At 38.6% G+C, this 13366-nt stretch overlaps 1 protein-coding gene across 1 annotated transcript; it reads right to left on the reverse strand.

Annotated features, from left to right (window-relative positions):
- Positions 1-8460: 8460 nt before the first annotated feature.
- cxcl18b (chemokine (C-X-C motif) ligand 18b) lies at positions 8461-10020 on the reverse strand. Its single transcript, XM_079265217.1, has 4 exons — positions 9859-10020; positions 9587-9704; positions 9393-9485; positions 8461-8909 (listed from the first exon to the last, which is right to left on the reverse strand). Exons 1-4 carry the CDS (start codon positions 9929-9931, stop codon positions 8819-8821), a joined length of 375 nt encoding a protein of 124 aa, XP_079121343.1. The 5' UTR covers positions 9932-10020; the 3' UTR covers positions 8461-8818.
- Positions 10021-13366: the final 3346 nt, after the last annotated feature.

Below are 13366 nucleotides of genomic sequence, written 5' to 3' on the forward strand. Positions count from 1 at the left end.
GTTTATTCTGTCACTGCAGTGGCTTTTATTTCTTTTTTTGTTTTAGTTCTGCTGTATATCTGCTGCTGTGTTTCGGGTCATTGTCCTGTTTAATAAAAAGGTTCAAGCCAAGCTTTGGGTGTCAGAAAGACAAAACAAAAAGGTCATCGTTCAGGCAGTGTTGTGGCATGTTCACATGCAGCTTTACCAAACAAAATGAGGTCATACATCGCCACCCTCATAATTCTTTCTTTTTTATACTGCCATGGTTGTTAAGTCAACTCATCCACGTCTGTGTTCAGTTTCAGACTCTGGTTGGTGGCGGGAATGTACCACTATAAAGTTGCTTGCAACTGCCCCAACATGCCCTACACAATCACACAAACTGTTTTCATAAGCGCCACAGTTGTTGTCTCTATCTTCTATTTCCTCCTGCCCTTCTGATTTACACTCTTCACCAGCCACATGTCAGCTATACCGTGAAACAACGAAACTCATTTTCTGGTGGTATTTCTGTTTGCTGTGGCAAGTCCACCCAAAAACAGACTAAATTATGTGTGTAACAACTCAGTGGGCGGATGAAAGCAGCCATCCATCTATGTGTCCATGTTCTGCGTCGAGCACAAATGGGTCTTGGGATGCACGGCTTGCTTTTTTTACAGTTTCTCTGAGCTCTGCACAGTCTGATCTTTGGCCAAACTTGTTGCAACATCTCCATATGGAAACATTGGCAGCTGACTTTCATGTTCTCTTTTAAGTATTGTCAGCAAACTCTCACATGAACCAGTTTGATTAGAAATCCTCAGAAATAAATGCTGGCTTCACCTTTTAACCCTTTTGAGTTGAGTTTAAGGCTCTGTCTTTATCCTGCATGTTGTCGTTGGTTGTGCTAACTGTATTGGCATCCTTGGCTTCGCTGTGACGTCTCACCCGGAGCATGTTCACATCTGTCATCCACTGCTCTGCCTTTTTTATTTATGCTCCACAGATTTTATTCCCTCTTCTAAAGTATAAATGATACACAGATGTTAGTTTTGATGATGCCTCTGAAACACTTTTAGTATTTGTTGCCCGACATTTTGGGATTCTCGTGTCTGCTTCTTTTCTCTTGGAAGATGGATGTCATTTTGAAGAAAAATAAAACTGTATCTGGTCACACTTGGATGCAAATTAAATTCTTGCACACCAGCATGCTCACTTCTCACTACAACTGAAACACATCTCCTGCGTGTGTTGCTGTATTTGCATGCCAGCTTTTGCCAGCACTCTTCAGTTCAGAGCTGATACTCAGTGAAACATAACACAAGCCCCAAACCAGCAGATGAAAGGAGTGTTACTGAACGCTGAAAGAAAGGGGGGGGGGGGGGGGGGGATTTGCTGCAGGCGAAGCCGCTGCTTGTGCGTCTGAATCAAATTTCTCCCCTGCACACTGATCCTTCACATGTTGCAGGCCTGAGCAAACTGCAGATTAACTCCGGCTCAAAGAGCAGCGCTTTAAATCTCACCCTTGAACCAGCAGCCCAAATTTGCTCTCAGCCTCCAGCTCCTTCTCTCAGACACTCCTCCGACTCTCAGGACATGTGATCCACGTTCCTTCCTTTATCGATCAGCCAACATCATGTTTAAAAAGTGCTGTCATCCTGTTGCTGTGCTGTTTTAGCGAACTTATTACACGGCTCCTTCCCGGCTGTCAGACCAGAGGAGGCTCTGTGAAGTGATCTTTCACCACAAGCAAACACTTCACCAACACACCATCTCCACACTATTAAAACCATTCGATCTGAGGAAGCATTTCATGTTGCCACAGTTGCTGCAAATAATTCGTCAGGCCCTTTGTAAAGACTGCGACAAGCTTCTTTAAAATTTAAACATTCTGCAGCCAGCGCCAATCCTGAAAAGAGACTCTGCATTTTATTTCCATAATGCTATGGATAATAGTATATTCTCAGTAGCTTTGAAGTTTATAAATAGCTTTGTGGTGGTGGGGGAGGGATGAAAATGCATAGGAAAATGCAATACAGTGAGCAAGGACAGATTAAATCAAAGTTGTGTGAAAGCAGTCACTCGCTTCACTGTAGTGCAACACATCCACACATCAGATGGAGAGAAACTTTTAGAAAAAGAAAAGAAAAAGAAACCACTTGCATATTGTTCATCTTGATTTTTTATTGATGTGGATTGAAACCGTCCAGATGCTTGTTGATGGAGCTGTCAGGAAAAGGGGGGGAGACTGTAAATTGACCAAACATGTTTGCATGCTGGAATATTTATGCAGCTCTGTTGGAACAAAGGCTTTTAAGTGCATTTCAGTAACTGAAAGTGTGTGTGTTTGTATGTGTGTGGGTGTGTGTATGCATGTGTGTGTGTGAGTGTGCGTGTGAGGGGAGACACTAAAAAAAAGTGATGTAAAACAGGGCAAAGGACAAGTGAAAGCAAATATAAGAAGACTTCTGACAAATGAAAACAAGCGTTTGTTCAGAAGTCGCTTTCACTTCCAAACCCAGGTTTCAGTGTGTGTGTGTGTGTGTGTGTGTGTGTGTGTGTGTGTGTGTGTGTGTGTGTGTGTGTGTGTGTGTGTGTGTGTGTAAATGATTTCAAGCTGGACATGTCCCCTCTATAAATTAAGCTGTTTTATTTTAGTATGTTCCACCTTTTCTGCTGCTAAAGTTTACCTACAGGTTGGCAAATCCCTCCTCTCCAGAAAAACTCTGAAAAGTTGCCAAACAGTTTGACATGAGTTTGATTTTAATGTGAAATGTATGGCAGGTTTATTTCTACAGGCAAGCCAATGTGCTGTGGGCTGCATAACAGAAGAAATATTTAGACACAATACTTGTTTACAGTGTATATGTTCAAGACAATAGATATAAAATCTGCCGAAAGGGAAAAAAAAAAAAAAGTTTTAACTCAGGTTTGGATCAGACTTCAGGTTATTTGTTGCAGATATCAGGCAAAGAAAAACTAAAGGTTTAGTTTGAACTCTTAGGATTTAAAGCAAACTTAACTGTCATGATATGATATTTTGTGTTTCTCTTTAGTTCTGGTTTCCTGTTTTGGTTTGTAGTTTTCCTTGTTTAGTTCTGTCATGTCTAGGTTCCTGTTCATCAGTTCACCTGGTTAGATTTTCTGATTTGTTTTACCTGTGTCTAGTTTCTTCTTCTGTGTATTTATAACCCTTGGTTTGCGTTGTCAGTTGCTGGTTAATTTTGTTAGTTCTGCCCTCACTTTGTTCATGGAATATAAATCACGATTCCTGCATCCTGGTTTCCCGTCTCCTGCATTTGGGTCCTCATCTCCACACCAACCGTGACATTAACCCAGAAGATCTAAGACGTATTGGTGGCACATATGGTGTCAGCAAATCTCAAAAATATTTTACTGGCTTTTTCCATAATAATACTTTCTATATCATAATTTTTGCTTTGAAGTTGGTGGTTGTGAGATACTTTGTCAGTATTTATTCATTTACGAGGAAGAAATGTTCTTCTATAAGTATCTTGTACACCTGCAGCAATTTAATCTCAAAATTCAGCATAATTGAGGATGTGCCATTTGAGCAGGTACCAGCTGTAAGAAGGCAGAGTGTAGCACAACCACGCGGGCTAAAGCTAAGACGGAGGTAGGCTTAACTTTAGCCCACCTACTTCTGTTAGCTGGTTAGCTCCCATTAGCTCTGGGTAAGCTCAGTTAACTCTTAGCTACAGGCAAAGTTTAATAGATGTCAATCATCCACCCCCATGCTTACAGTCTCAGTTACACCTTTTTGATCACTTTTTGTGATTTAAAGATGCATTACATAACTTCCCAACCACTTAAACTATTCTGGCTGGAGATCTCAGAGAAGAGACAGGATGCAAAACTGATTTCAAATTAAACATTATTGTGGGGGGGTCCTCACTGAGAAAAAAGTTCTTCTGGGAGAATTTATAAGGTTAAATAGAATCCTTTTTTTTATTTATTTTATTTTGTTTTTTATAGTATGCTGAACGTTAATAACAAATCTGTTGACAACAAAGTCAAATAAAAACAAAGATTCAGTCACTTACAAATATACACCAAACTACTATTGACATTTTTTATCTCAATAAATTAAAAATTATTATCATTTAATGGATTATGAAGATTCTGTAAGGAGATTGCATATATTTTCATTGACTTTGTCACAAACTGATACTTTGCAGGTTTGTCCTGAACTGAACCACAGAGTAGCTACGTAGATTGTGTATAAAGAAAAATGGCATGATTTTAACATATTTTTCTTTTTGCATTTTTTGTTTTTTCACCCTTTTTCACCAATGAGGAAGATGACCAAACATCTAGTTTGTGTTTAAACAGTCAAGAACTGAAGAGCTTTTTATTTCTAAGCGTGATTCTGTTTATTTGACCCCATCAGGACCTTTTCCATCAGTTGTCTCTGACCTTGTGGGGACCAGTTGTCCTCAGCAGATCTGAAGACTGAGGTTAGAGTTTATTTGTGAGCTGATGTCAGGATTTTGTGAGGTCAAGCTTGTTACGGAGTTTTCAGAAGTTTGGAGTCTCATCCACATTTCTGCACGATGGTGCCCCCACATGGTGGCAGATGGTAACTACAGGATCCCAACATGATATTAAAGATGGCGTATGTAAGATTTTCAATATTTTCAAAATAAATTAACTAAAAAAATAACTATAATCATTATTAGATAGTTTTTTTTAAACACTTAGGTTCCAGTCTTTTCATATTTGATGTGTTATTAAATTACAAGTTTAATTAATGACAAAGGCCCTTCTTAAATGTTTGCCTACCAGTAAAAAAAAAAAGTGCTTTTTGTCATTTGTCATTAATTAAACTTATAATTTAATAACACATCAACTATGGACAGACTGGAACCTACATGTTCAAAATATCTACTTATGATTGTAGTTATTTTATTAGTTAATTTATTTAGAAAATATTGAAAATATAACATACTCCACCTTTAAAGCCTGCTTTGCTGATGGATGAAGTAGTCTGATAAATTTTTCTCAGATAAAATCTAAGTTGACTCAGAGTACATGAAATGCTTTGTTTTGTTCAGTTTCACTTCCTGCCTCTGCATTGTTTTACATGTTTTGTCAAATGAACAACTGTAATGTGTCAGGTGTTTGAAATCAGATGAGATTTTCCAAATTTTAGTACCTGGTGAGGAGTTTTCATTTCTTTTTTAATTTTTTTTAAATTATGTCCTTATACATAAAACATTCCAGTTTTAGCAGGACTGCATATAAATTGTACAAACAGAAGTTTGTACTTCAAAGACCTTTTCCTTTTGTTTACACGAGCTTTCAGCTGCGGCCTTCATCCGGAGAGGGAGGAGGAGGTTAAAAACATGAGTGCTCAACACTGTTTCAAAGATGTAAAATTAATTTTCACACCTAGGTTGGTGACACCACTCTTTGTGTATATTTATGAAATGCAACCAGCTACCGCAGTGCTGTGTGACATTATCCAGAGCAGTATGTGTAAATCTGCTTAACGCTGCTGTGGTTTTATAAATAAAGCTGATTTTTATCAAAGACAAGAGGCTGCTGACACAGCTTTCCAGTCTCAGTCCACTTTTGTGGTATGAGGCAGATCTCATGTTTCCGAATGTGTGTGAACTGTTGTTCAGAGGCGAAGTGCAGAGGAGGCCCTGCTGTGTGGGCCCTGCAGACATTCCACCACATGCTCAAGTTTTAGCATGTTAGTGTGAGATAATGAGCGTATGTACAGACAGACAGGACGAGCACAACCTCAGGACCCAAAGACAGAGCAGGCTTATTGAGGATCTATTCTTTCCCACACTCCCCTGCTCTGACCCGGATCAGAACATCTCTGATTTCCACAAAGTCAAGCCGATAGTCTCCAACAAACCCGACCTTTCCTGTACAAGTTAGTGGTCAGAAATCAAGTAATGTCTGTAAGACTGATCAGTCAGAGGAAGCAGAGCTGATCAATAGGCTGCTCAGCATCTCCACGTTAGCATTCATCGATGGACATGAAGGGGATAAATGAGCTGTCTTTATCCTGGATAAACACAGAAATGTTGTGCCATTTTGTACATTAGCTCATCAATCAATGTTTCACCTTTTATCTGCCTGAGAAAATTATCTAAGCCATCAGTAATATTTTCTGTGAACAATTTAGGATGTTTAAAAAAACAAATAGCAAACGACTGAGGATAGAAATTCAGAGTTTGGACTCGCTGTTTTTAAAAGAAAGAAAATTCTGCAGCTTTATTTTAATTTCAGTTGGATTAAAAAGGATTTTCCCTTTTAATTCGATTTGGACTTAAAGTTTGAAGTTAATTTGAACTGTTTAAAACTCCATCCCCAAAAGGTGAAATGCTGTAGAATATGATTTTCATTCACTACGAGTGAAAAGAAAATGTAAATCAAGACATTTCATGGAGTCTTTGTTTTTGTTTAATAAAAACAAGTTAATTTGATCTGTCATGCGTTGTTCTTCTGCTGTCAAATTTACCACATTTCAATGGCTTTGAAGGAATAACTTTATGATTTATGAATAGCAACCTGCCAGCACTTCCATTGAGATTGGAGGTTTTCCTCCCTCAGTCTGGTTCTGATGGAGGTTTTCCTCCCTCAGTCTGGTTCTGATGGTGGTTTTCCTTCCTCAGTCTGGTTCTGATGGTGGTTTTCCTTCCTCAGTCTGGTTCTGATGGTGGTTTTCCTCCCTCAGTCTGGTTCTGATGGTGGTTTTCCTCCCTCAGTCTGGTTCTGATGGTGGTTTTCCTCCCTCATTCTGGTTCTAATGGAGGTTTTCCTCCCTCAGTCTGGTTCTGATGGTGGTTTTCCTCCCTCATTCTGGTTCTGATGGAGGTTTTCCCCCCTCATTCTGGTTCTAATGGAGGTTTTCCTCCCTCAGTCTGGTTCTGATGGTGGTTTTCCTCCCTCAGTCTTGTTTGATGGTGGTTTCCCCCCCTCAGTCTGGTTCTGATGTTGGTTTTCCTCCCTCAGTCTTGTTTGATGGTGGTTTTCCTCCCTCAGTCTTGTTTGATGGTGGTTTTCCTTCCTCAGTCTGGTTCTGATGGTGGTTTTCCTTCCTCAGTCTGGTTCTGATGTTGGTTTTCCTCCCTCAGTCTTGTTTGATGGTGGTTTTCCTCCCTCAGTCTTGTTTGATGGTGGTTTTCCTTCCTCAGTCTGGTTCTGATGGTGGTTTCCCTCCCTCAGTCTTGTTTGATGGTGGTTTTCCTTCCTCAGTCTGGTTCTGATGGTGGTTTTCCTCCCTCAGTCTTGTTTGATGGTGGTTTCCCCCCCTCAGTCTGGTTCTGATGGTGGTTTTCCTCCCTCAGTCTTGTTTGATGGTGGTTTTCCTTCCTCAGTCTGGTTCTGATGGTGGTTTTCCTCCCTCAGTCTTGTTTGATGGTGGTTTCCCCCCCTCAGTCTGGTTCTGATGGTGGTTTTCCTCCCTCAGTCTTGTTTGATGGTGGTTTTCCTCCCTCAGTCTGGTTCTGATGGAGCTTTTTCTTCCTCAGTCTGTTTCTGATGGAGGTTTTACTTCTTCTTCTTGGTGTAAACTGTTGGTTTTCCTTTGTAATTATTTGTATGAATGCTTTTATAATAAAAGCAGTTATAACTGGACGATAGTGGATTGAATTGAACTGCGACTGTAAAAGTGTCTCGAGTCGGCTTTGTTGTGAATCAGTGGCGTATACCGTAAACTAAGCTGGTTCGAACAGATTACCAACCTTCTGTATAACTGGCGGCGTATACACAGCCTTCCTAAGTTTTCCCCAGATCTTTTCTAACCTGAATGGCAACTGCTGGACCAAATAACATGTATTTTCATGTTACTGAAGTCTAATCAGAGTTTAGAGATCAGAACAAAGTTGAACTGCTCTGTGTTAAGCTGTCCCACACTGATCCTCCACATGCTGTGTTTGCACTCTGGGGAAGATCAGTCTGTTGTTCTTGGCCGGAAGAAGGGTGTTACCATTCCTTATCTGGCTGAGTCATTGATTGCTATCAGGATTTAATTAAACATTCAGGCCATTTTCTAGTTATGGAAAACGGTCATAACTCATTCCCTCTTAGTTAAGTCAAACGAGTCAGGAGAAACTACAGGAATCCACCCCCTCACTGTCATCCGGCCTGCAGCTGCTGCAAACAAACAGCTGTGGTCCAAAACTCTCGCGCAGCCCTCATTTAATTGTTATCACGCCAAGCGCACTCCCCCCCCCCCATCTCTTTTTCCCTGAGGAACTAGCCGTTTTTCTATGATAACAATTTGTCAACCCCTGCAACAAAGTCACTTTATTGTCTTCCAGTACCAGCTGCATCGTCTCGACAGAATAATAACTGTTTGTATTTTGATGCTGGTGGCGAGCCACGAGTTTCATTAGGAGGGTGAAGAAGCAGCAGCTGGAAAAATGATCCAGATAATTCATGTTTTCATGCCCACAAATGATGTTTTGGCATTTCAGACTTTAGAAGATTGTCAAATAAAACCAGCAGAAATTAGACTCATATCAAAATTCACTTTATTTGCTTCAACATCTGTAGAAAATATTAGAGATATAAACTTTTCTAAATAAATAATTCAGCATAAATAGCAACAAGCAAAAACAATAATGAAAAATTATTATTATTATTATATGCATTTCAACAGTGCCCCTTTTTCCACACAGACTTGTTGCTATATTTTTGTACATGTATTTGTCTTTCTCCTCTTCCTTGGCTTCTCTTCTTTCCTTTTGGTCCTTTCCTGTGTCCCAGCCGTTAATCATCCCCCCCCCCTCCTGGCGTTCTCCCACTCTCTTTGTCATTTCCAGCCCTCCAGTGCTGCATTTCAGTGAAAGCTCAGGTCAGAGCGGTCCTTGGCTTATGTGCTTGACTCCGCTGAGGTCCTGTCATCTACTTTCTTCTTTCTGTTGTTGATACATTCCATCTTTTTGTTCTGGTCTTTGTTTATGCTAAGAAAAGTGAAGGAGAGAAACTGGGATTAGGCAAGATAACAAAGATCTAATGCAAAACATCTGCAGGTTTGCAGTGGGAGGGGGTAAGGGTCACGTGTTGACGTGTCCTGGGAGTTGTTGAGCTGAAGAACAATTTCTCGTGTTTCTTTTTTTGTCATTCAGAGTGGGGCGGGTTGGTTTTCTATTTGCAGGATAAATGGGGAAGTTTTGACTGCACAAAAATGTGCTCTGGCTCTGCATATTTGAGCCAAATCAAACATTTTTAAGTAGTGGGAGTTGATTCTCTGCGATAACTTTGCAGCTGCTGGAGGTTTCAGTCAGTAAATTTAGCTCAGATTTATGGAAAAACCCTGAAGCTAGTGCCAGTGTCGCAGCATGACCAGAAGCAGAAAGGATGCTGTGTGTTATATTTTTAAAAGTCTGGTTGAACTGGGTTGACACTGTGTTTTTGGTTTTTTTTATCCTTTGGTTGTAACTCACCTTTCCCAGCACCTAATTAAATCCCTGGCCCTCTCTGCCTGAAGGTTGAGGCAGCGCTGAAAGGTAGAGTTGTCTGGTCTGGTGACGGTCACTCTGAGAAATCCCAAACAAATAACTCAAGTCAGTGATGAGGTTCTAAATGTTATAAAGCTGCAGATTTTTCTCAGATAATAGAGTAATAACCTTAAACTCACATTAATTCCCTACTATTACATCCAGGTTTCTTTTCATTCAAAATGAAATCTGTAATGTTGCCTCTGATGTTCCTGGCCACGCCATTGATGCATGTGCAACGTCCAAAGAAGGGTTGTGCTGCAGGGAAAAGTTTAGACAGCAGTCAGAAGTGCAGCCACATATTTCATAGTTTATTTGCTATCTAAGAATTACAGTCAGGTTGTTTTTAGTCTCAATCTTTTAGAAGCTTTTTTAGCACAACTGTTGCATACAAACTGTAGAAATCACTCACCTTGATAGAGCTCTATGCAAACTGCAGTCACAACGACAAGTAGAAGAGCACAGTTTCTCTGTGAAAGGCCCATTTTCTTTTTGTTTTTATCTGCTGATAGAGAAGGACGTCCAGAAAGTCTCTCGGAGGAGAAAGTGAGAGCTCGAGTGGATTCAAGTTGAAGTGAAAGCTGAAGAGTGAGTTGCTGCTGTGAGCCTCCTCTATTTTTATTGGGCAAACAGAGCGAGTGGGTTTTCCCAAAGACTACGTTGTTTCCCATAAAGCCAGACCCCTAAAATTGCTGGAATTTCCACATCATGGTGGAGGCTAAATCAAAAATGAGCTCAGCTCTCAAGAGTTGAGATAAAGCAAATTATCATCATTAAGATGTGTGAGTAAAGACAGTGACTGACCTACAAAACATGTGTGGGCAAAACAAACCAATAAACAGCAGCAACATGCTGATGTTTTCCTGACAGGATGGAAAGTTTGGGCGTCACATTTTTTTAACGTAGTACAGATTAGCCACACAGTTAAAGCTAGTTATTATGAATCATGGTAGATTTTAAGCTTCTATTCTATAAGATAAACTGATGTTCTTCATGCTAATCAACATTTCCTGGGAGCCATGAGATCTGATGACATCATATCATGTAGAGGGCGGAACGGGGGGGCTGACATTTCCTTGGAATTAACTAAGTTTATCTAATGTAATCTGTTGTTAGCATGTCGCAGCAGGTATCGTCCCGTGCATGAACAAACAGCTCACACCGTGTGAACTGCTCATTTTCACATCAGTCACACAATAAAGATATTTCACAACTGGAGTGTTTGTCTCTGCATTTTGTAACATGGGTGCATTTCAACTTTAGTAAGATCTTTAATTTTAATGAATTATCCTTTTATAAAAACATATCTTTAAAAAATTGACATTTCATGAGAAAAATAAATGCAGTTTTGATCATATTTTGCTTCATTTAATCATTTACAAATGGATTACAACCTACAGATGGCAGTGGAATGAATGTACTAAAGATTGCATGACTGGTGTCTGAAACGAGATAAATACATTATGATTAGAATACACTGTATTGAATGTATTCATATTACAAGTGAAAAGTAATCTTGATCATGTGAACTAGTTCACCTTATACAAGCTGAAATTTGATTTAGATATTTTACAACTTTGTAAATGTTGTATATTTGAGCATTAAAATAAATCCGCTTTTCAATGGACAAACTAAGACAAAGTATTTTTTAAATAGCTTGTGATGTCTTTAATGTCATTTTTATTTTCCATATTCATCTCGTGGGCTGCACCTTTCAATGCAAACTAACAAAGCCACAGTGGTGTTTTTTGTTTGTTTGTTTGTTTTTTTGTTTTGTTTTTTTTTTACAAAAAAAATTATTACAAAAAAAGAAAATAGTAAAAGTTAAAAAATCATCCCACTTTCCCTGCAGCAAAGTATTCACTGTGGCTCTCCTGTTTTTCTGAATCAGCCACTGTGCACATTCATAACAGCGTTTCTGTTGGTATCCAGTTGCTGGTATGCAGCATAGTGTTTTAAAGCAAAACACTGCTGTCATATGATGCACACAGCTGGAAATGGATGTTAAATGTGGTGTTTTCAGACACTGAACACTGCAGAGCAATGACAGCTCCAGAAACATACATCATGAATCTCAATGTACCATCAGAACAGGTCAGAAGCTCTGAGTTTTAAGGTCAAAAACCGATGAAAAAAAGATAAACCTGGAGTTACATGATGTGTGATCGTTCTTATCAGAGCCCCTGCTGGAGTATTTTGGATCAGTTGGAGACTTTTCAGAACATTTGTAAGACAGAACAATATTTAGGAATTACAATAATAAAATCTGGAAAGAACAGATCTTGGACTCCTTTTTCTGCATCCTAAACAGGTGATGCTTCTCTTTTTTTTTTTTCCTCATTTTTAATGCTACTTATGACCCACTGTGATGTTTCTGTTTCACGTAAAACAATTCTCGTCTATATTCTTGTCTATATATTCTTGTCTAATAAATGTGGCGTCTTGGTTGAAACACATATTTTCATTTTTATTATATCATGTATATCTATTCTTACTGAAATCCTTGACACTAAAATGTATAGAATTATAAAAAAAAACAAAAAACATAAAATATACAACGATAACTACAAGATGACTGATATTTTTAAAAAAATGCAGTTTATTATTAAATGAAATATATAACGAAATGAAAATAAGTAAATACCTCACGCCTTATTAGGTGAATTTATTTACATTTACATAAAAAAATAAAATAAATACAGGAAAAAATTAGGGTAAAATAACTAAAAGAATAGATTACAATATTATGAAATACAATTTCATTTCAAATGTAAAGAAACAAATAAATAAACTGAAAAACGCAGAGGGATGGGGATTACTTAAAAATTAAATAGATTTTTTATTTAATTAAGATAAACAGTAAAAAATATATATCATGTTAGAATAAATATATAGGGAAGAGAACATAAGCAAACAAATCAATAAAATAAATTAGTTCGATAAAAAGAAAGTTGTTCCAGAAGTTGTTTGGTTTCAGCAGGTGTCAAAGAGGTTATTAAATGCTGATTTATTGGGACTATATCATGGCAGTCCATTAAACCCACAGAATAGCGAAGCATTAATGCCCTTCTATTCCCCAGCAGTAAGTCAGCAGTAAGTCAGCAGACATCGTCATTTACCCGCACTTGAATTCTTACATGCATGAGTTTAAGCCACAATGACCACATTAAAGCTTTAGTGAGGCTTTCACTGCTCATGTGCTGACTAATTGCTGGAAAACATACTCCCACACCCACAAGGAATTTACTTCCAATCCCTAACTTGACAGATTTTGAGAGGACTTTGGCACTCTGTAGGATGTAAATAATTTTGTTGATTTAACTGAAAATGAATGTTTAACAGGGATTTCTACAGAGATTCAAGCAGCTTCAGCAGCTTTTGTCTGAGCCTCACTTCATTATTTCAAAACTTACATTTCAGGTTTTCATTAACAAACACAAAGAGACGAGATGACAAGCTGTTGAGTTATCTAAGGACAAGCGGTGCCTGTTTCGTAACGTCCAGTATCGTAGACTGAGGAGTCTTTTGCAGCTTTCACTTCGACTGCAGAAAGTCTCAGAGTAAAAGGAATCGTCTGGCACTCCAAAGTGCTCTGTTGTTTCAAAGTGTTTCAGACGTCAGGAAACTTGTTCAGTCTTTACAACTGCATCCTGCTGTCCAAAACAGTTTGTGATTCCTTCCAACTAAAAGGAAAAAAAACCACAAATGACAAAGCTGCTATTCTTTATGATGACATTATCTGCTCATTAGCTGGTCCTGCTGGGCCTCTGCTTTAATTATTTGGCTCAATCTTTTCTGTTGTTGCAGTGGTTTAAACTGTGAAAGCTGGTCTGTAACTTAAAGTGGCCTCTTTTTTCTTTTTTTTTTTTTATTATTAATAGATTAATTTCCAAGCCAATACGGCAGTGTTGCTCATAACA

Source organism: Telmatherina bonti, assembly GCF_933228915.1.
Source record: "Telmatherina bonti genome assembly, chromosome: 3".
Classification (NCBI taxonomy): domain Eukaryota; kingdom Metazoa; phylum Chordata; class Actinopteri; order Atheriniformes; family Telmatherinidae; genus Telmatherina; species Telmatherina bonti.

What these genes read in the sequence shown, in the direction of transcription:
- cxcl18b (XM_079265217.1), bottom strand. Translation starts at nt 9,931, where the DNA reads ATGGGCCTTTCACAGAGAAACTGTGCTCTTCTACTTGTCGTTGTGACT. An exon ending in TTGCATAGAGCTCTATCAAG is followed by an intron (nt 9,705 to 9,858) that starts GTGAGTGATTTC and finishes TTTTCCCTGCAG; the next exon opens with CACAACCCTTCTTTGGACGT. An exon ending in TTAATTAGGTGCTGGGAAAG is followed by an intron (nt 8,910 to 9,392) that starts GTGAGTTACAAC and finishes CACTTTTCTTAG; the next exon opens with CATAAACAAAGACCAGAACA.